We start from the raw sequence: 22,923 nt of genomic DNA, 5'->3' as shown, positions 1-22,923 counted from the left end.
TTATTGCAGCAACCTCATTTGAGCTGAGTTAAAATATATTTAAATATAGTGTATATATAAAATCGACTATTTTAAAATTTGCATGAATTTACAGTTTGTTTCAGGTATACACGTTCATAATTATTACTAACTGGGGGTTTATCTTTTGCATTCCTTACATTATAAACCTGTTATTTTCAACAATCAAAGTGGAGATGAAACATTTTGATCCTATGCATCCTGCAGCAGGAATGATTCATCTGTTTATTCAAATGTGAACCTTAACAGATTGCTTTAAAATGCTCTCGCGCTGCATCTCAGCATCTCGCTCGCACACCGAAGCTCCGCCACAGCCTGCAGCTGCATTAACGGTAAACAGAGCAAGGTAGCGCATGGGCAGCCAGCAGGGAATTATTCCACACCAGATAACATCCCTGAGCCTACATGGCGTCCTTTCACACCCAGTCATGAATTTAATGTTCAGGCTAACGAGATAGCCGCCCAATTTGCGTGAGTAATATTATTTGTTCGAATTTGCAGCCATTGTTCTCTGCGTCGGTGTGCGACAGAGGGGAAGATGCGGCGCACTTTACCGGAGTAGCCTTGGTATCATCTTTTTTTCTTCTTCTTTTTTTTTCGAGATCAAGTCGGCGGATGTGGGCTCACTGCTGCACGTACAGCGAACGAGCCCATCTTTTTTCATTCCAAGCGCATCCACATCTTCTATTGCAAGGTGTCTTTGAAAAGATGCGGACATTTCGGAGGAATGAAAAGAAAGCTTCGTTTTAACTCACGCGTGCCGAGATGGTGAGTAAAATTTAGTGCTGTTTCTTTTTTTTCTGTTTTTCCACCTGATTTAATGGCAAAACGGCTAATTAGCAACGACCTCCACTGAAAACATTTTTATATGTTTAGTGCACCAGACATAAATGACATGGATTTCTCCATCAACAATGCATGTGACTGGTTTTTTATTTAAAATATTGCACTCAGCTTCAGCACCATTTCTCATGTTATTATTTAATCTTTAGCCTATTCCTGGTATTTGGGGTATCGCACAAACAAAAAGGCAATCATGTTTCAGTTATTTTTTTATTCATCAGCTCAAATAGTGTGGTGTTGTAAGAACCATTTTAAAGAGCGTCTCCACTGTAGCGTCACGTTTTAAAATGACCTTCAATGCTCAGTGGTGGGAAATTAATTCTCACCTGGGATGGAGTCTGTACAATCAGTGCATTGAGCTTCCTGACACTATATATGAAACATATAGCCTATATTTTGCAGGATATAAGCTCATTCTCTTTGCACTTTAGTCTACCTGTAACTAAACCCACATCTGGGATTTGAAGCATCTCTGTGACTGATGCTGGCAAAATCAGTGGTTGCGTTTTTATTTATTTTATTTATTTTCCTGCAGTCATTTCAGATGTAGCCCCGCTGCAGACTACTCATCCATGCGGCTCTCATGTCCCAAATAAGTCGAAATGCATTTACCAAAACCCGTGTTATTTAAATTGTGAATGGATGCTTGAGCTGAACGAGTCTCTCTGTAGACTTGTTTTGTTTGTTCAGAGATTGTAAGGGAAACATTTTACCAAAAGGGACATTAGACATTGTGTAGAAGTATGGGCCTACTTTGTGTATTTAAAAAAAGAAGAAGAAGCAAAAAAAAAAAACAAAAAAAAAACAGTATATATTTTTTATTAAATCTGGGGTGGTAATAATATTGTATTAAGGACCCACATAGGAATTTAATTAGGTAATGGTTAAAATTATCTCTGGATCATAACCTTTTATCATTAGTCCTGTTTATCTATGTTTCAGTGAGAAAACCAGTTACTTTTTAGGTGGATTTTGAGTAGCTCATATCTACAACAAATACATGAACTATATTATTATTATTATTATTATTATTATTATTATTATTATGTGAAGTGAATAGCCACATGCATGTATTTTTTTTTAAAACTCTGGAGATGTGGATGTCTCCAGAATGACTTTTTGATTCTTGAAGGTGTTTATTGTTTTATCTTTCTCACTTCCAACTAGCAGGTGTAGTTTCTGCAGTTCAAACTGTTATGGTCCATAGATCACTTGAGAGTTCTTTTGGTCACATGTTGTTTCTCTACTGGGATCAGGAGGGTTGTTGGTTCGCTTCAGCTGTGGATTTTTTACAAGATGCTGAGGATGTCATAAACAAAGATCAGATTGGTGATAAAGCCTTGCAGGAAAGGATGTTAACATCCTCAAAATTCCTCATATTCTTTAGCTTCATGTGAACTTTATGGATTTTATTTTTTTATTTATTTTGTTTGTTTTTGTTGTTTTTTTTTTTTCCTTAACTAGATTATTATTTATTATAATTTAGATCAAACTGATTTGTCTGTAAAGTGCCCTGAGATTTCATTGTTAGGAAGTGGCGCTATCAAAATAAAGCTGAAATGAATTGAAATAGCTTCTTTCAGATACCTTTATACAGAATATGAAGCTATGCCCAGGTTCAACACCCTTCACTGTATGCCAACATAGAGTAAAGGATTTTGGCATGCAACAAAATGAAACAGGCTTGTTTGCAATTGTCCAAAATTCTAACAGGACATGCCTCCTGGAGTTGATGCTAAGGTCATGCTGATTGGTTGAAAGATGACTTGAGTTGGATGGAGGCCAATGACAAAAAATGCCATCAAAAAATAAAGCGTGGAAAAAAACAGTAAAGACTCAAGGATCACAAGGCAAAAGTACAAATTCTAGCTGCTTTGGACAAACTTAAAATAAATCTTTGTTATTTTGACATAAATGGTCTGAACCCAGCCTGTCTGAACTGGATCCATGATTCTTCACACTACCCATAGCCTATATCTCATTTTAAGTGCATGTTTTACTTATTTCTCAACCAGGGAACCAGTAATTATCTGCCTCCATCCATTAATCAATCATTAACTCACATTTTTTACTTCAATCTGTTGTGAAGAGTTGGTGAAGCACCACTTATTCAACAAGCTCCTGTGGGATAAAAATCTTCAAACTACATTCTTGTTAAAGAATGCACAAGTTGAAACTCGAAAATGTGAAAGTTCAGCGCTGAGATTGTCTTACATAACAGATGTAATGGCTCAGAGTGAAATCTGACCGGTACCTTCTGCATTAAAAGCTAGCCTGTGGAAGTACTTCAGCCTCTATGGGTGGCTTCATTTGCTTGGAGAGTCTGGTTTGCTTTTGGAGCTGTGAATGCACAACCAAACTCTGAAGTGACAGTTGGAAGAGTAAGTGTGGTGCTTTCAGAGATATTGAGAAATTAAGTTTTACATTTTGATGTCTACACAGCTAAATAAGATTTCCCCTCTCAGTTAAACTTAAAGCTACATTTCTACTGTTTGCAGTAGATTATTAGTTTATTCTTATAATCTAAAAATATGCAGAAACATCAACATTATGTCCCTGGCAAAAAGGTCCAAGGTAAGACAACAAAAACTTAAACAGGTTAGGAAGTTTTAACACACCTCTGGAAAACAGCTGATAACACGTCAGTAATGCACCAGCAGACGTTTCTGAGGAATGCTGCAGGTAACAGCCGATACCCGTCAGGTATGTTAAAACATCCTACTATTACTGTATGAATAGAGGGGGAAAACCCAACACTTATATAATTGAGATAAGAAGACAAAGGTAGGAGGGACTTGTCCATTTATCCAGTAACTGCCCAGCCAGACCCTTCTCAACAAACCAAAGATACAGCCCATAATCTGAGGAAAACAACACGCCTTGTTTTTTCATACACTGAATCACACACTGTTTGATCATTAGGTGTTACATCAACAACTTGTTCAAACAAGGGTTTGTATTAAATACAAACATAAAGTAAAAGGAAACTCTATGGAACAGGATGCACATTTTATGATTAACCATGAGATTAAGTTGCAATTGACTGCTACAAGCACCTTTATACAAACAGAAAATTCCGTTAATTATAATAATTATTATTATTATAATTATTCTGAACCAGTCCAATGAAACCTTAGCTTAATGTCTGCAAATGTTGAACTTGCCTGTTCTAATAGACAGACTCCACCATGGGACGGTTATGTTTCTCTGTTATCTCTGACAGCTTTTCACAATGCCCAAAAAACATTTGGATTAGTTGTTTATGTATTTCTTAGACTGATAAGACTGATAGGTCTTTATGACTTCTTGATCAAAAGGTTTTTTTTTCTAAAATGATATAAAATTATGTCTGATGGCAGACAAATAAACCATGTGCATGCCTAAAAGAGTTCAAATATTTACAATATTTTAATGTAAATCTTTTGGAAAAGTTCAGGGATATAAAAACTGCTTCATGTTACTAAAGACTATTAGCATCAACATTCTGAACTAGTTGCAGCTGCACAAAAGATCTTTTTTTGACCATTGAGTACATTGTTGAAATAATTTTGCTGGGGTAATTTTTAATGAATGCACGAAGAATTTTTTAAGAATCTCACTTCAGAACATGCTATGGCTATATTTGTCATAGACATGGATCAGAATTAGATTAAAACAAAAAGAAATTCATTAAATTTGGGGGATTGATGTATGTATTGCAAGTCATGGAATGAGGCTCTTTTTGTTTTGGTTTGAGATTTAATTTTTCTGATTTATAAAAAGTCAGTGATATACTGGAGAATAATCATTTTCCTGCTATTATGTTTTAAATGGGAACCAAAATTACTCCAAAAGGCCCAACTGTTTGTGTACTCTAGATGAAAGAGATCTAGTAATAAAAGAAATAAAATTTTTCTGTGCATTACCCCTGAGATGAACATCATTTGAGACTTCAGAAAATGTAGCCCTATGGTGGTTGTAAAATCCGGATCAGTAAATATTCAATAATTTTGATGATGTGGTGGAGAAATATGGGTTGTATCTTTTTAACAGATCACTGTGGCTTATGAAACTATATATAAAATAACATGGTTTATATTGATTGAACGTTTTAACATATTGTTGTCAGACCAAGGTCTCACTGAAAATTATATCTAGGAAGCCAAGAATAAATAAACTATGGATGATAGAGGATCTGAATATCAGAATATCTAAATATGTGATTACTGAATGCATTTGACACGGTAAGCCAGCAACAATCACAGCCCACCAATGTGTAAAGAAAGAGGGTGGAAGAGGATCTTTTTGTTTGGGAATCATCTGTTGTGACCCATTCAGAGTCTGGAGCTGGGTCCAATACAGTATTCCTTGAGAAACTGGAAAATTACCAACTTGTTTAGCTTGAACATTTCAACTGATCTACGGGAAAAAACTTGCAAACTTGCAACATTCCCAAGGAGCCTTATCACTGCCAATGGTCCTTTAGCAAAGCAGTTTGTTTATTTATATCTTTCATTTTAAATGAATTTACAAGTTTTTAAAAACCTGTTTTTGTTTTAACATTGTGGAAAAAATGAATAAATAAGCAGAATCAAACAACAAATATGAAAACCTGAAATTTCCTGGTCACAACAATAGTTGCAACAATTGAATAGAATATAACAGGAATGTCCAGAAAGATCTTATAACGCTGTTTGTTACATCGGCTTATAGCCTTTTAATGTCAAATCTGTTTTAACGTTATTTGAGTGTATTTGGCTGATGTTGATTTAAGATGTACGACACACAGTAGTTGTAGCTACTGAAATCTGTCTTACTGAGCACAATAGTAGAGGGCACTCACTGATTGGTGATTTTAACGACACACAGGATACTAATTGTTTTCTCTCCAAAGTTCTTCACTGATCTCTGACTTATATGCTTTTTCAAAGATGACATTTGAAAGATCCTCGTCCTTCTGAGCTGCATGAAGTATATAAGAAAAAAACAACAACAACAACAACAAAAGAACTGGATAGCTAACACCATTCGGATACACCGATAAAACATAGATACCTGTTGCTGGTTTTGGCCCAAAGGTGATATCACGGCCTGATTTTCTGTCTTCTTCAGTGAAAGTTATTTTGCTTGTGTGTTAGAATGTAAACACTTTAGTTTGATCCTGTTTTAATTAGGTAAAAAGCTGAAGTCAGACTTTTTGTATCTTCAGCATAAATGGAAAACATTTCTGTCTGCCTTAATTTGATCATTTCAGTTTTTACTTCGTGGTGCTTTAAACTACATGGAAGTGGTCCAGACTGAAGCTGCCAGCCTGCTGACAAAAACATCCAAAAGGTTTCATATGACACCAGCCTTGTTTTCTTGATATTGACAGTTCAACTCACTAATCAGAAGTCAAAAATACACAAATATTTGTAAGGGTTTGTTACTGCAGAGGTTCTAAGCTGTTCTGTAACTGAGTGGAGGCTGCAAATAATATACTTCTTATAAGTGTGATAAACGAACAAAGCTTGAAAATGGTTTGAAAATTGGTATGATGAAAAAAGTAGATGTTCCCATATGTATCCTTCTGTACCACCGTGGCTGCAAATTTAAAATCAAGGAAGTGAATTAAATAGAACAGAAATCTAACTTTGCCTTAGAAAAAAAGGCATCCACATCCAGAGATGCAAATATATATTCAATACTTAAACCTAATGACTGCATTTTGGTAACATTTGATCTAATGCTATCTTCTTTTTCTTTTCTTTTCTTTTTTTTTTTTGCTATTGTTGGTTGTGCTAAAAGGGGTCGAAGAAACTTTCATCAGAGGAAGGTTCCCATCAGGTAGCTGCACTCCTCTTAGATGCTCTGCCATACTCTACTTCCAGGTGTGGATGGCAGAAAGGATGGTCATAAAACTGACAGAAAGTCAGAGCGCCGTCCTCCACACAGACTCCAACAGGCAAATCTGTCCAACAGCAGCAGATCATCAGAGAGGCTTCTGAACATCATGCAGAGAGAGTAAGACAAGTTACATACTCCTTTCCCGCACACCTGTACTTTTTATAATTCTTGTTACCGCAGGGCCACTCAGTAGGCACAGCAGGCCCACACTTGTTTAGGTATTGTTACCCATTTCCACAAGTAGGAAAATAACAATAGATTTTCATAGAAGCAGGTTGAGTTTCCAATTAAGTTCTCTAGCTTTAACAAACGCTTTTACCATTTACCATTACCGTATTTTTGTTCATAATCTTGATTTTATATTTCACATTAAAAAGATAACACAGATAGTTCTTTCACCTCAGAAATATTTCCAGAGTGCTTCAGTTCCTCTCTCAGGCTAAGAGACACTGATTCATGCTTTTCATCACCTGTAGTGTAGATTAAGCTAATGCTCTTCTTTCTGGTCTTCCTAAAAAGAAGCTTTTATAAAACTCAGCTGCTAATCTACTGATGAAGACCAGAAAGAGAGCTCATTTTACACCAGTTTTAAAATCTCTGCATTGGCTCCCTCTGTGCTTTCAAATAGATTTTAAAATATTTTTATTAGTTTTTAAAGCTCTAAGTATTTATCAGACTTGCTTTCAGCTTATGAACCTCCCAGGCCCCTCAGGTCATCGGGGGTTGGTCTCTTGTTTATCCCAAGGGTGGGTACCATGACATATGGAGAAGCATCTTTACTGTTTATGTTCCTTGCCTGTGGAACAGCCTTCCAGAATACCTGAGGGCAGATGGGAGTGTTGATATTTTTAAGAGGCAGCTTAAGACTTATCTTTTTAGCAAAGCTTTCAATGAATGACTTTTGGATTCTAATTGTTTTTAAATCTATTTAATTTATATTAATTTTATATTAAGTTTAGTTTATTGTATTTACTATATTTAAAGTGTTATTTATTTATTTATTTTTTCAACTTCACATCTTTTTTTTTTTCCAGTGTCGTAGCTACCCTTAGTGAGGGTTAGGACGGTGCTTCTAAAGACAATATTTCATGTACATATGTGTGTATGTGTGGTCATGTGTATGTGTGTGTTGTATGTTGTGTATATGTGTATCTGTGGGCTTGTGGTCTGGGGGCTTTAATGGGTAAAAATGTTTCTTGTCTTTTTTTTTAGTTTGTTCATTATGTTTTTAATGTAAAGCACTTTGCGTTGAATTTTTTTTGTGCACGAAAAGTGCTTTATAAGTAAAGATTGATTGCTTGATTGATAGTTAATCTGCCAGTTTGTTGCCATGCCATTCTGTGCACGTGTACATACAGAGCAGGCCTGGTAAGGGAACAGGAGGGTTGTGTGTTTCTAGCAACATAGTGTAACCTGACAACCACTAACATCAGACACCTCTCCATCCTCCAGCTCAGCCAGCCCTGTAGTGTAGCTCTGGCTGTGAGTGAGTGAACATGCATGTCAGCATGTGATAGAGCCTGTGGCCGATAAGAAGCAACAGAGCAGAGCGACTGGAGGAAAAGGTTGCCATTAGGTTTAACAGTAAATGTGGAATACAGGTTTTGGCTACCAGAGGCTAGAGGCAAAACATCCAGGGCTGAAGGCCCGAGGAAATCAGCTGGCGAGGCTACTGGTGGAAACTAACACACAAAGTAACGAATACAAATAGACTGTCATATGCTTATTATAATTATATAAGCTAATGTTGTTTTCTTTAGTTTTTCAGATAAATAAGAATCAACTTATCTTACACAGACATGTTTTCCCCTAAAATTTGCATACTATAATTTGCATATATGTATGGTTTATTGCGGTATGATATGTTAGAATTATTGTAATGCCATAGGCATCTACAAGGGGGCAGAATTTGGATTTAGGGCTCACTATCCTCTAGTCCACCGGGGAGGGCATAGTGGGAGGGTTGGTTATTTGATGACTGTAAGATTAGTTTACATGTAAAAGCTGTAGGCGATTCTCTGCTGTTGTATCTGTACTGGTGTAGCAGTTGGTTGTCTGGTGTTACGTTGGATTTTGCCTTCTTTTTACTGTGTCTTTGTCTCCTCTTCCTTTTTTCTACTTTCCTTTTTACTTCTCTTCATTAATGTTGTTAATGGTAATGTTTATCCACAATGCCCTGTGTTTTACCCATAATGCCATACCAAACCAAATGCAGGAAGCGGGAATTGTAGTCCACTTCCTGTATTTGTCTGATTGAAGCAGGTCCACATTTGTAGGCAGACTGAGTCTCACTTTTTTGATCTGAATCAGTGTCCCTTTGCACATTTACCATACCCCAAACAAAACAGACTTTCTGAGCAAACCGTCTCTGGTTTGAATCAAAAAGGCTGGTGTGAATGAACCTTTAATATACTTGGTTTTTGCTGGAAATGGGGATTTCTGCTTTTTAATTTATCAACTGAAAACCTAACTCCAACAGCTTCTGCAAGGACATTTTTTCATGTAAGCACTAATCTGTCATTATTACCATAGTTATGTGTTGTAAAGATTTTGACTTTTATGAATATGTGTTATGCATTTATGTGTTAAAAAACAGTTTTCAGATCATCATCAATGAAACGTTGTAAGTAAAGATCATGTGAAATTACAGGAAGACAGGTTTGGGAAGTGGTTATACATGCATAGATTCACATGATGAGGTTTACAATAAAATGAAAATAAACAAATAAAAAAAAGAAGAAAAACTTCAGTTGAACCAGTTTTGAAGAAGTAACTTATGAAACATTATAACAAAGAAGAAAAGCACACACAAACATCACATTAGGGTGCCAGCCCATTTTATAATTGTTACCAAAATAATGAATGAGCTGCCCTTTAGTTAAAACACATGTTTCAACAACAGAGAACATGCCCATATTAAAGGTGTGTTTTCAATTATAAGCACAGACTTAACAATGCACAGGATTTACTTTAATCTGTTTAAATTGCCGGGTTGTCTGTTGGATCTCAAATGCAGACCTCCTGCACACAGACGTTCTTGATTCTGATACCTTAAACCTTAATGTCAAAACAGGAAGTAGTTTTTTTTTCATAGGACTTTGTGTGTGAAACATAAATACAATATTTACAATGTGAAAATCAGATTTATCAAGCATAAACAAAAGAGGACGCATTTTCTTTTCATCAGAAACCTTTCTTTCTGATAGATTTCAAGATGGAGCGCATCCACTTGTCAAGATTATGATGAGGTACGACTGACCTGAACATATCACTTGTAATTTTTTTTCCAGATCTCTGTCTAGAACCAAATAATTTTGGCATTAAAATAAAGGTTTAAGTAATGCAACATGATTGGAACATAATTATTAGCAGGTGCTACTGATTTAGTGAGCTCATGGTCAGATTGTGCATAAAGATGTGTTTGTTCATTCATCCAAGGAAAATTTGCCTATACTGTTTTGTTAACAAAATGCACTTCTGCACGAGCCTCACAGTAACAAAATGTATTATCCTAACCACATTTTTGTTTATATCTTTTTATTTTTAGTTTGAATCAAATTCTTTAAGGTGTACATTCTGGCACTAGTTTTTAGGAGCTGTAACCAGCAGAGCACCATAACTGGTCTCATTCAACCCCTCAAAAGAAATCTTATTCCAATATGAAGTCAAACTTAAAACAAACAGTCCTGTCTGTGATAGCTCACAAAACAACTTATAAAAGACTGATGACTGAGTGTGTGAATGCCTTTTGTTAGGGAAAAACATGCATGGTTTCAAATGGCAAAAATGTACTGGGTGGAGTTAGTAAGGGTTAAAAAAGAATGTAACGAGTTACTGGCTTAGTAAGCGTTGAGAGACATTTACTGACAACCTGGGTCAGCTCTTTTTACAGAGGATGAACTTGCATACCTGTAGAGCATGCTTTTTTATTTAAAAGAGATCTTTTCCTCATGTTTCCCAGTTACACAAGACTCAAACTCTAAATAACAAATGGTAATTTTAGAAGGGTGTGGTAATAGCATCAGGTCAGGAAGACTAGTGTTACACACACCCAAAGCGTTGGTTTGCCTCTCACCACTTTGTGATATCCCAACTCTGTTACAAGCTGTTGTTTAGGAAGAGAAAAAGCACCATTGTAAAACCTCCACAATGTTTTTCAAATCTAAGAAACCAATATTTTATTTACAACAATATAAAAGACATATCAAATATTGGCAGTGAGAGATTTAATTATTTTATGCCAATATTAGCTCATGTTGATTTTGATGGCAGCAACATCTCTCAAAAAAGTTTGGAGAGGACCACCTTTATCATTAACAACAGTCTGTTATTGTCTGGTGTTTGAGGAGAACAGCTGTTGGACCTTTGGGAGAGGAATGTTGTATTGTAAAGTAACTAAGTAAATGTAACTGTGGTGGATAATAAATGTCATACTTTGCATTTTGTAAGATAAGATAAAGATAAGATAATCTTTATTAATCCCACATGGGGAAAGTTCACTGTTACAGCAGCTCAAAAAGAGATAAAACAAGTTCAATAAAATACAATTAAATGAAAGAAACATTATATAAACAATACAATAAAAGTGCATAATTAGTTGTCGGTCATACTGTGATGTGAGTGTGGGTTCCAGTGATGCAGTAGATTGTAATGCAGCATTATACAGTCTGATTGCTGTGGGAATGAACGACCTGCGGAAGCGTTCCCTTTTACACTTCGGGTGTAGGAGTCTATCACTGATGGAGCTGCTTAAGGCCCCCACAGTCTAATGCAGAGGGTGAGAGGTGTTGTCCATGATGGCGGACAGTTTTGCCAGAACTCTCCTCTCCACCACCACCTCAGTGGAGTCCAAAGGGCAGCCACAGACTGAGCTAGCTCTTTTTACCAGTCTATTGAGTCTGTTCTTGTCCCGCTCAGAACACCCCCCTCCCCAACACACCACAGCATAAAAAAACCATAGATGCCACCACAGTCTCGTAAAAAGTTCTCAGCAGTTGCCTGCTCACGCCGAAGCAACCCAGCCTCCTCAGCAGGTAGAGACGACACTGACCCTTCTTATAAAGAGAGTCGGTGTTATTTGTCCAGTCCAGTTTATTATTTAGGTGGACACCCAGGTACTTGTATGTCCTCACTCTCTCGATGTCAAGTCCCTGGATGCTTAACAGTACAGTAAAGGAGGAATTTCTCTGGAAATCGATCACCATCTTCTTTGTCTTGCTGGCATTTACTAGAAGGTGATTATTCTACACCAGTCGACAAAGTCCATGATGACCTTCCTGTACTCGCAGTCGTTCCCCTCGGACACACATCCCACTATGGCAGTGTCATCGGAGAATTTCTGGAGGTGACAACTGTCCATGGAATACCTGAAGTCAGATGTGTACAGGGTGAAGAGGAAAGGTGATAGTACTGTGCCCTGAGGGGCCCCTGTGCCGCAGAAACCCACATCCGACACACAGTCCCTCAGCCTCACATACTGGGGTCTGTAAGTAAGGTAATCCATGACCCATGCAGCCAGATGGTCACTGACCCCCACCCTCTCCAGCTTCATCCTGAGTAGTGAAGGTTGAATCGTATTAAAAGCAATGGAGAAATAAAAAAAAGTGATCCTCACAGTGTTTCCAGTGCCCTCCAGGTGAGACAGGGATCTCTGCAGCAGGCAGATGACAGTGTCATCCACCCCAATGCCAGGCTGATATGCATACTGCAGAGGATCCATATTTGGGCTTACCAGTGAGTGGAGATGGTTAAGGACGATCCTCTCCAGTGCCTTCATCAGGTGAGAGGTTAAGGCCACGGGTCTGAAGTGGATGGGCTCCTTGGCACACGGGATCTTGGGTACTGGGACCACACAGGAAGTTTTCCATTTGACCGGAACTCTTTCCAGACTCAGGTTAAAGATGTAGCAGGCCACCTGACAAACCTGGTCTGCACAGTCCCTGAGGAGTCTGGGGCTGATGCCATCAGGACCTGTGGCTTTTCTGGCTTTGATCTTCTTTAGTTGCACTCTCATCTGATCCACTGCCGGTGTGAGGAGAGAAGGGGGTGGTGGAGAGGAGAGCCCCAGAGGTGGTGGTGGGAGTGAGGGGGAGGGTAAGAGCCCCGGAGATGGTGGTATTGGTGAGGGGGAGGGTGAGAGACCCAGAGATGATGGTGATGGTGGTTGTAGTGAGGTGGCAAACATGCAAGGGGAGCTGGGGGTAGGCTGGTCTGTGCTCAAGCTGACAGGGTTGGGAGTAGGCCCAGTATCAAATCTGTTGAAAAAGAGATTTAGCTTGTTAGCCCAGTCTCTGTCTCCAGATGCAGGATCCCTCCTCTTGCCCTTGCCCTGCCCTGAAATAGTTTGGAGTCCTCTCCAAACCTCCCATGCGTTGTTCTGCTGCAGGTGGTCCTCCATTTTCCTCCTGTAGCTGTCCTTACACTCTCTGATCTTTCTTTATAATGTGGCAAATGTTTTCAGTTGGTGAAAGATTTGGACTGCAGGCAGGTCAGTCCAGGACCTGAACTCTTCTTCTATGAAGTCCTTCTGTCATAGATCCAGTGAGTGGTTTATCATTGTATAGCTGAAATATGCAAGGGCCTTCCATGACAAAGATATTGTCTAGATCAGGGGTCTCCAACTCCGGTCCTCATAAGCTACTGTCCTGCAGGTTTTGGATTCTACCCTGATGCAACACACCTGACTCAAATCACTGGGTCATTAACAGACTTGTGCAGAGGTGTGTTGTAGTAGGAGACATCTAAAACGTACAGGACAGTAGCTCACGAGGACCGGAGTTGGAGACCCCTGGTAGATGGTAGCATATCTTTTAGCATTGATAGCATTGATGGTGTTTTTTCAGATGAACAAATGGCCAGTTCCATTTTTTTATTTCTGTTTACAAATTGCCCAACTTCTTTTTCACGTTTCCCTCTTAGAGACTGCCTCACAAAGGGGCTTCTTATATACCTAGTCATACCTAATTAGCAACAACATGTTCCTCTAGCTTTTTCTTTATTATCTTTTACTCTTCTAGTCTGTTGTTGCCCAACCCTTTTTGGGATGTGTTGCTCTTATCAAATTTTAGATGACCTTACAAATTTCAAGAAATAGTAAAATGCTTTGCTTTCAACATTTGTGTTTTATTTTCTATTGTTAATAAAGATGTTGGTTTGTGAGATTTGTAAATCATTGCACTTTTTAAAAATGTTTTATATAAACTCACCTGAGCACTATCACCATGGCGACACTACAACCTTATGTTTTGTAGGCCCTCGTTTGTCTGTCAACTGTCATCAAATCTCTGTGAACAATGGCTATATATAGCTTTGTAAAACTGCCTCTTCCATGATAAACATGTGACTGAGCTGCAAGCAAACCAAAGAGCTTATGACTGCTTCTGACACAGAGCATGTTTCAGCTGTTTAAGAGGATTTGACTACATGAAAATGTATTGATATCGTAAGCTTTTAAAAGGGGTTGCTTTAATCTGGCTCTCGTTCATGTTGACTGTGGTTTTAGATCTTTATGCTAAAATCACATATAATGGTAGGGGTGAAAGAGATGAAGCCTTGTAGTGTTTCCCATATGATATGAACAATATCAGAATTTGACTTTGTAGTATTGATTCCATTTTGCTTCAGTGACTCATGGAAAATGTTGTTTTCTTTACAAGGTTTATTTCTGTGTTTGGCACTTCATTTTGCTTGGATGGCCTCCTTGGTATTTTTATTTAATTTTTGTACTGATTAATTTATTTGCTTTTTAAGATTAAAGAGCACCTGGTATAGTCATTTTTATTATTTAATTATTCCTGCCTAATCTAGAGCTTTAGATTAGCTTTGCATCTATGATAACTCCACATCTTCTGGGGAAGCCCATCACTTAATTTCCTTAGACGGATCCATCGTTAATAGTTTCTCTATAAAACCTTAATTATTTAAAAAAAAATAAAAAAAATTAAACACTTTACTAATCCTAAAAGCCTGTACATCCTTTGGCCAGTTCTCATTTTAGTTTGCAGCTTCAAATGAATGGAACCAGTTACAACAAAATCAACGGGTGCATTCACACTGGCATTGTTTGGTCTACTTTAAATGGACCCTGGATAGTCCAGTCTGTTGAGAGCAGTGTAAATTCCCAGTTAGACTCTAGAAGAAGTGTGTTCAGCTTGAATACTGGGGGTCTTTGTCTGCTTGCAAGTCAACTCTGGTCTGGTGTGCTGACAGTGGGAATGGACCATTCAGCGGACCGCAGAGGGGATGTAACGAAGGATGTGACATACCACAAATTGTCAGATAACACGCTGCCTCTCCTGCTGGACAGATTTTAGTATAAACCGCATTAGGTTTGAAAACCAAAGTAAAAACAGAAACTCCAAGACTGCATAAATTTAGTGTTGCTCCATTGTTTACCTGCAGAGTGGGCCATTTTCAGTCCTTTCGGGGAATATTGCCCCTAGGGAGCAGCTGTTCTAACTTAATGACATGGTCAAGGTGGTTTGGTCTGCTTGAGTAAAGTGCAGTGTGACAGCAAACCAAACCAAAGGAAGGTGCAAAAGTTGGATTATCCTGATGTGAATGCACCTTAAAACGCAACTCATTCAATCAATTTTCCTAACTTGTTGCCTAAAATTGCCTGTGATCACTGCGCCTGCTATTGATTGCTCCCTAGAATTTTCAAATTGATGTTTCTGTCATAATGCAGCAAAATAACAGCTCCAGAGAGCAGACACAGACTACAATTGCAACATCCAATAAGAATTTATTGTAATGACAAGCAGACAGGTACAGTGGAGCAGATGGTGGAGAAACTCACTGGTTCACTCAGTTCTGCCAGGAAGAAGTTAAAGCTAGGTTAATTCCAGAATGAAACCACAACAGTCTGAAAGTTGCAATAAGGAACCAGTGCTACTTGTTTCTTAAGGATCTGGAAGTATGTTTGGCCTACAGGCAGGTAGAGGCAGGTGGAGGCAGGTAGAGAGTAGGTAGGCAGATGAGCAAACACATCCAGCTGCAGGCTACAAGGTGGCACAGAGCAGAAACTGTCATTTTTAAATGATGGAAACATATAGTTAATTTTGCAAAAGTAAAAGAAAAAAAGAGGGAGAAGAAAACATGCTTCCAATGTTCCACACACAGGCTTATAAACAGAAATATGAAATGCTGCAAGTATGTTTCATCAGTCAGTTATTCAGCTCAGCATCACCTCCATAAGAAATCCAGGCAATTCCTTCCTTCCACTAGGTGGTTTTTCAGGGTGGGTTTGGTGATGAGGGAAAGTTTTTCATTTTTTTATTGTTGCCGCCGATCTAGGTCATCATTGTAAATTGAAAACGAGTTCTTAATTAACTTACCTGTGTAAATCAACATTAAATTAAAATAAATAAGTCCTCCTGAAAACGAGTATCATTAGAGGTATTTTCTGATTGGTCAGATTGGTAGATCCTTTTTGATGGGTCAGGAAAAAAAGTGATAATGATGTTTTAGGTAGAATAGGATCCAGAATATAGCCTTGATTTTAAGCGCCAGTCTCTTCAAAAATCTTACTGGGTCTTGTCAATTGTCTTTGAACTGTACCAAACAAACTTGGCCAGGAAAAGCAAACTGCATCCACTGATCCAAGATAGCTGAGTTTTATGGAAAATGTAACTATACAAGTAAAATGATCAAGAATTAAAAATGACTTAATTAAATTAGTTCATTTTGCAAAAATTTACTAAAACCTGCAAGCTTTGGTTAATGTGAACACATAGTATTTTAACACCACAGATAAGCCAAAAAACATAGAAAAACCTGACATGGACCCTTTAAGTTTACTTCTGCATGTACATTGCAACACTTCTTTTGTCCTGTATTGTTGTTTTGCTTCTTTCACTGCGTACTTAACTTCCTGCATTTTCTCTCTCTCTCTCTCCCCCTACTCTCTTAGAGGCAACATTAGGAAGACCTGCTGATTCAAGATCAAATGCACCTCATTAGATCACTAAGGACCTTTATTATTCTGCTCAAGAGCAAGGAACCATCTCTCAGCTGTGACCTGTATTTTTTTTCCTATGAGCACTGAATCAAAAAACAGACTGTTCCAGCCATCTGTTTCCTTCAGTTACCACAATCTATGCTCTTGATTTTGAGCTTACAGTCAAAAACAGGTTTGTACAGAAATGTGTAGAGCTGTCACAGTTGGTATTGATCCAAACTGCTGAGTACATTCTATATGACAGGGTGTATAGTCAAGTCAATTATATTCAAATGTGAAATTAAATAAATTTATAGTCAATTTCACATGACAGTCACAATTAATACATTTTTGTAATGAGTGAAGAATTTCTATAATAATATACTGCCCCCACCCCAAAAAAAAAAATCAAAATCTTTTGCCAGGATCTTGTAAGGATGATGCACATTCCAAAGATTCTCAATAGGGTTCAGGTCGGGACTCTGTGGTTGCCAATTCATGTGTGAAAATGACTTCTCATGCTCCCTGAACAACTGACAATTTGAGCCCAATGAATCCTGGCGTTGTCATTTTGGACTATGTATATTCAGGTAGTCAGCTGAGCTTAGTTTTTGGCACATAATCCTGACCAACTGCAACAACCCTAGAGGCTTGTACAGTAGACACTAAGCATGATGGGTGCACTACTTCACTGTCTTCTCTTCTTACCCTGATCTGACTCCTCAGACCACACAACCTTCTTTCAGAGTCCAATCTTAATGCTCCCTAACAAATTGAAGCATCCCCATGAGAGTTTCCCACTACCTTTCCAGTTTTTGATAAAGCTGTGGAGAGTTCTTAACCCTTAGAAGTTTAGCATTCAATGTTTTCTACACTTGACGCATGCCAAAATTTGACCCTCCTTAAGCAGACAAACATCTAGCCAACTGATATGTAATGTAGTAATTACCCAATGGCAGGCCCTTACCTATTTGATTAGTTAAAGCCAAGTAGGACTTATTAATTAATTTATTTACCCTTCCAATAAGTTTGGATCGGTATTGTATAACTAGTCTTTGTCAACAAGATGTTGATCGTGACTGTTATCTAACTTTCTTCATTCTTTGTTATTTTTAGGACGGAGTATGCCATCAGCTACTTTTCACAAAATCCTACGACCGCTTCTGCTTGGTACTTTCATCCTGGGATGCTTTGTGACTGTATTTTTGATGTATTTTAAGCCATCCACCAACTGGCTTTATGGTCCAATAGATTCGACTGTTTCCACAGACCGGGTGAAGAATCTCTTCTCCACCAAGAGTGATAAAAACGTGACTACTGTCCTGGTCTGGCTTTGGCCCTTCGGACAAACCTATGATCTGAGTGTCTGTAGCTCTCTTTTCAACATCGAGGGGTGTTTCATCACAGCAGACAGAAACCTCTACAACAAGTCAGATGGGGTCGTCATCCATCACCGAGACATCTCCAGTGACCTATCCAACCTGCCCCCGCTTCAGCGGCCATCATTTCAGAAATGGATATGGATGAACTTGGAGTCACCGTCTCATTCATCCCAGCTACCTGGGACTGAGAACTTGTTCAATCTCACTCTCAATTATCGTCAGGATGCTGACATTGAAGTGCCTTATGGGTCCATTGTAGCAGCAGAGACAGAGGAGGACTTTGTACCACCTAGCAAAAACAAGCTGATCTGTTGGATTGTAAGCAACTGGAACCAGGATCATGTGAGAGTGAAATATTACAATGAGCTGTACAAACATATTGAGGTTCATGCATATGGACAAGCCTTTGGAGAATACATTTCTGACCAAGACTACTTCCCCACCATGGCCAGCTGTAAGTTCTATTTAGCTTTTGAGAACTCAATCCACAAAGACTACATTACTGAAAAACTGTACAACCCTCTCTCTGTGGGCACAGTGCCAGTAGTTTTGGGCCCACCCAGGCAGAACTATGAGAACTTTATTCAAGGAGATGCCTTCATTCATGTGGATGACTTCACTTCACCCAAGGAACTGGCAGAGTACATACTCCTTCTGGACAAAAATGAGGAAATGTACCTCAGGTACTTTCAGTGGCGGCGGCACTTTAAAGTGAAGAAGGCATATTTTTGGGCAGAGCACACATGCTTGGCTTGTGATTACCTGAGAAGGCACAAAGAGTACAAAGCATTTAATAATCTTGACAAGTGGTACTGGGGTGGATAGTGGCTTGAAAGGCTATAAAATAGTTTTTAATGAGATGACCGTGCACATTTAAGAAATTGTGGCTCAAGAAACAGATTGACTTGTAAGTGAAATTCTATATGTAATATTTAAGTAAGGCATTATGATAGAAAAAAAAACATTTCATCTGTGCTAGTGATGCAGTCACCTATGCAGTGTACTGAACTGAAATGTGAAGGTAGTTCAACAGTGTTATATGCGCTTTTTTTTATAGTGTAGCTGGCTTTTTTTCCCCATATTTGTCAAATTTGCATTTGCACTGATAATGCAACTGATACTTGTTTTTACTCATGAGCTGACTGACAGATGGCTATTGTATTAAGTGTAGTGTGCATATGACGGACATTACCTCAGTAGTCTACAAGCAGTAGTGACTATTCTTTGAAAGGGAAGTTACAATTGATTTGTGTTATATTGCACTTCTTTGAATCTTTGTGTATAGTAATACAGAAGCTAGTAGTAACAATAGGTACCAAAACACCCAACAATGATGTATTCTAATTTTTAAAAGCTGAAAAAAGTTTAATTGGCCATGAAGAGCATAACGTCAACACAAAGCTGAGGAATGTGAGTCAGATATTTTTGGGGCTCTTTAATATCCTATGAAATAAGCTCAAATATTGACATTATTTTTTTCCCCAGCAGAGGTTATTTTGATAAGAAAGATCTTTTAAAAATATGTAACAATTATTGAAATGCAAGAGTTAATTTTAAAACTATTTTATTTGGCAGTTAGACTAATTCATCATGTTAGGGAAGCAGTGACATAGGATCACCCCATAGACACCGGTGGACATAGATTCTGGTGGATGAGGAGATAGCAATAGCACTTCTAAGAGGCAGGTTGCACATTCTCAGCCTGAATGGGAAATGGCAGAACAGAAGATAATTTTAAATAAAACAGATCAGACTTGAATAGTAACAGGTGAGATGACCATTGGGCCAGAGTTTTGATTTAATAATGAAGTGAGTTTGACAGTGTGGGGGGGAGGGAAGAAATGTCTCCATGACTTATCTAAGAGTCATCATATGCATGTAAAAGTTACTGTTCTGTTTTTGTTTTGCTTTTTGTTTTTTTCTACTTTATTGTTTACAGCACTACAACACATGATCAACATCACACTACAAGAGATGGTTCAGTATCTGTGGATGTTACATCACTTTCATAAATCCTAAGATAACTTATCAGTGATTTTAACTGCATTCAAAATTACAATATGACAAGTTTGTTAGTTTTACATGAAGTTCTGAGCAAAACAATGTAAAAATTTTATGCAAGTTGTGCCATCTTCTGGGTCAAAGTCATAAACGTGCTATTATTTTGTCATTTCTTTTTGTCAAAGAGACCAGCATGTAAAACAAGATCAATTCTGATTTTATTTTTTACAAAACTTGATCCTTAAAGTCAATCATTAAACATGTTTTTGGACCTTGAACTTGAATTGTAAATCCTTCCTATACATTCAGCTGTATGGAGAAGCTCCAATACTGTTTGCTTTTAAGAAGGTAGTGTGCTGTATATATGTTTTATTGTCCAAATTTACTTTACAAAGTGCAAATATTGTCAGGAGATGAATGGGATTCCACGGTATCCTTGTGAGTAGTCTTTGCTGCTCTAAGTCTATGAATTAAAGTAAAAGCCAACAGACACTTGAGGTGGACAAACAGCACCACAAGCAATGCTCGTACTGTCAAGGCACGCAATTTTCGATTCAGCAAGTTTTTTGTATCCGGTGGTAATCCTTTTGGTACAACCTCAACAAAAAAAGTTGTGCCAAAATGCAGACGAGATAAGCACTTTTATTTATGCGGAGTTGTGTGACTCACTTTGCAATTGGCTGACTTGGATGGAGATCATGTGAGTACAATAACTCATACAAATCTCGACTTGACTGATCCCATGGTTTCATATTGTACAGGATGTACATGAATGGAAACAAAGCTTTCTTGTCCAATGTGTTTGGAAACTTTGAGGAGCAAAAGGGTTTTTATTCTGAGTGTTTTCTGTCTCTTATCTTTTTTCCTTTCTCTCTTTTTTTGGTCACTAAAACAAACATGATGAGCTGTGGCTTCTTTGTCTCCCTGTCTGAGTCTGTGAGTGTGTCTCAGCACCAGGGAGTGCATCAAGACATCTCTGGATGCTTTCTATCCAGACAATGACTTTTTTTGGCATCCTTGAAAACTGTCTACTAAGTGAAATTAAATCCATATGGGTTTGCCCCAAGAGATATTAATATTCTGCCAAGTCACTGAGTAACCAGTCAGTCAAGTTTTTGCCAAATCATTGTATTTTGCCAAATGTTGTGTTTTAAGTGTAGATGTCTGATTGTGTTAAATGAAAATAAATGATATGGACAACTGACCAAACATGACTAAAGCATATAGTTCTTTTGGAAAATACACATATGATGATGTACAACTAATGAATAAACATGTCATGGTTCACGTTTCCATTATGTCATGTCTATGTTTAATTTGTATTTTCACCTTCATATTCTCTTACCATGTTATTCATGCCGAGACTCTGTTCACCAATCAACCTTATTCAGCCCACCTGGGCTTAGACTAATTGTTTTGCCTGTCCTGCCTGTGTGCTGCACTACATAAACTCTCTCCAGTCTCTCTCTCTTTACCAGATTATCAACAGCCTTGTGCCAGTAGTTGCCCAGTGGGCTTTCCTTTCACTTCTGTTTCAAGTTGCCAAGAAGTTCCCATCCCATTGATCTCTCTTTGTCTTGCCCACAATAGACCTCTTCTTTTTTCCAGTTAACTTCATATCTACCCATGCCTTTATTCTTGTCCACCAATTCTATCACCTTGTTAATTTTCCTGACATCTTGGGTTTGTGTGCCTGTTTATTGACCATGCATCTGGATTTTGGATTGGCACTTTAATTAGAGGTTTTAAGGGTCCCAAATTCATTATTTGTATTATATTATTCTGGATTACTCCTGCTTTTCTCCCCTGACAGCTGTCATTGTCAGTATCTCTCACACCACTGGGGCAGCATCTACAGACAGAAGAGAGGTGCTGAAAGGAGCCCTAAGCTTTGAATCTCCTTCCTATGTGATTAGGCTGTCACCCGCGAGTACTCTGCCAACCATATAAGAAAGGTGGGACAGGGACAAAAGCATGTTAAACCTCCCACAACTAAGGTTGCAGACAATAAAGAGTCAACTCTTAACAAATTATCTGTGTTTGGTTTATTCATTTTTTTTAGTGTCTTCATTTCAGGTCCATTTAGAATTTAATGTTGGTAAAAAAAAAAAAGCTAAATAGTTGGGAACCATGTTTCAGTGGCGAATCCAGGAAATTTTAAATGGAATGGCCAAGATAAGACAGAAGTTAGTGTGGGGTGGCACAGATATCACTAACAGCAATGTCCATCAAGATCACTGTTAATTTGTTATTCATTTTTATTGGAATCAGTAAAATACAGATAGTTTTGGGACCCTAGATAACAGCTTTGAACCCTTTCTAATGTGAAAAACAATATTACATAATGTATTAAATTTGAAAAAGACCTCATAGTTCATCTTTATTTAGTTAACTAGACACAAAAGCATAAAACAAACTTTAACTGCACTAAAAAAGCTAACTGGGTGTTTAATCTTTAATCTCTGGAGAAAGAATTTTGCTGACTGAACTAAGTTTTAATATGCTGGGCTAACTCGATGTTTTTAGGGGTAAATAATCTTTTGTGCCACCACAATGAATGTACTGCACTTAGTCTGGCCACACCTACAAAGGTATCATGATGTGGGTGTGGTACTGCTAAGCTGGACTGTACTTTAATGAACAAATGGTATGAATAACACAGCTTTTGTAGTTGCAGGTAAATAGTAATAAAGAAAAAAAATAAGTGAGTGATGGTGAGTACAAAAACAAAAATCTATTATGCTCTAATACCTGCTCTAGACAACTGTGGCTGTTTGATTAGGAACAAAGAAGTGAAAGGAACAAAAAAAGTGTTTCCAAAGAGCTGTAAAAACATCTAAAGGCCTAATATATGAATAAATATTTGATCAACAAACA

General features: G+C 37.9%; 1 protein-coding gene across 2 annotated transcripts; it reads left to right on the top strand.

Annotated features, from left to right (window-relative positions):
- The first annotated feature begins 339 nt into the window (after positions 1-339).
- On the top strand, positions 340-21,255 carry fut9a (fucosyltransferase 9a). 2 transcript variants are annotated; one of them, XM_041972729.1, is made up of 3 exons: positions 340-786; positions 6,628-6,843; positions 17,780-21,255. In XM_041972729.1, the coding sequence occupies exon 3, from the start codon at positions 17,788-17,790 to the stop codon at positions 18,868-18,870; it is 1,083 nt and encodes a 360-aa protein (XP_041828663.1). In that variant the 5' UTR covers positions 340-786; positions 6,628-6,843; positions 17,780-17,787; the 3' UTR covers positions 18,871-21,255. The 2 variants fall into 2 exon arrangements, with proteins under 2 accessions (XP_041828663.1, XP_041828662.1); XM_041972728.1 differs by lacking the exons at positions 340-786; positions 6,628-6,843 and adding an exon at positions 14,576-16,856.
- The last annotated feature ends 1,668 nt before the right edge of the window (positions 21,256-22,923 follow it).

The sequence above is a fragment of the Melanotaenia boesemani genome, chromosome 20 (assembly GCF_017639745.1).
Source record: "Melanotaenia boesemani isolate fMelBoe1 chromosome 20, fMelBoe1.pri, whole genome shotgun sequence".
Lineage (NCBI taxonomy): Eukaryota > Metazoa > Chordata > Actinopteri > Atheriniformes > Melanotaeniidae > Melanotaenia > Melanotaenia boesemani.
Note: the sequence above shows the minus strand (reverse complement) of the source record. Positions and strands in the feature narration are given on the sequence as shown.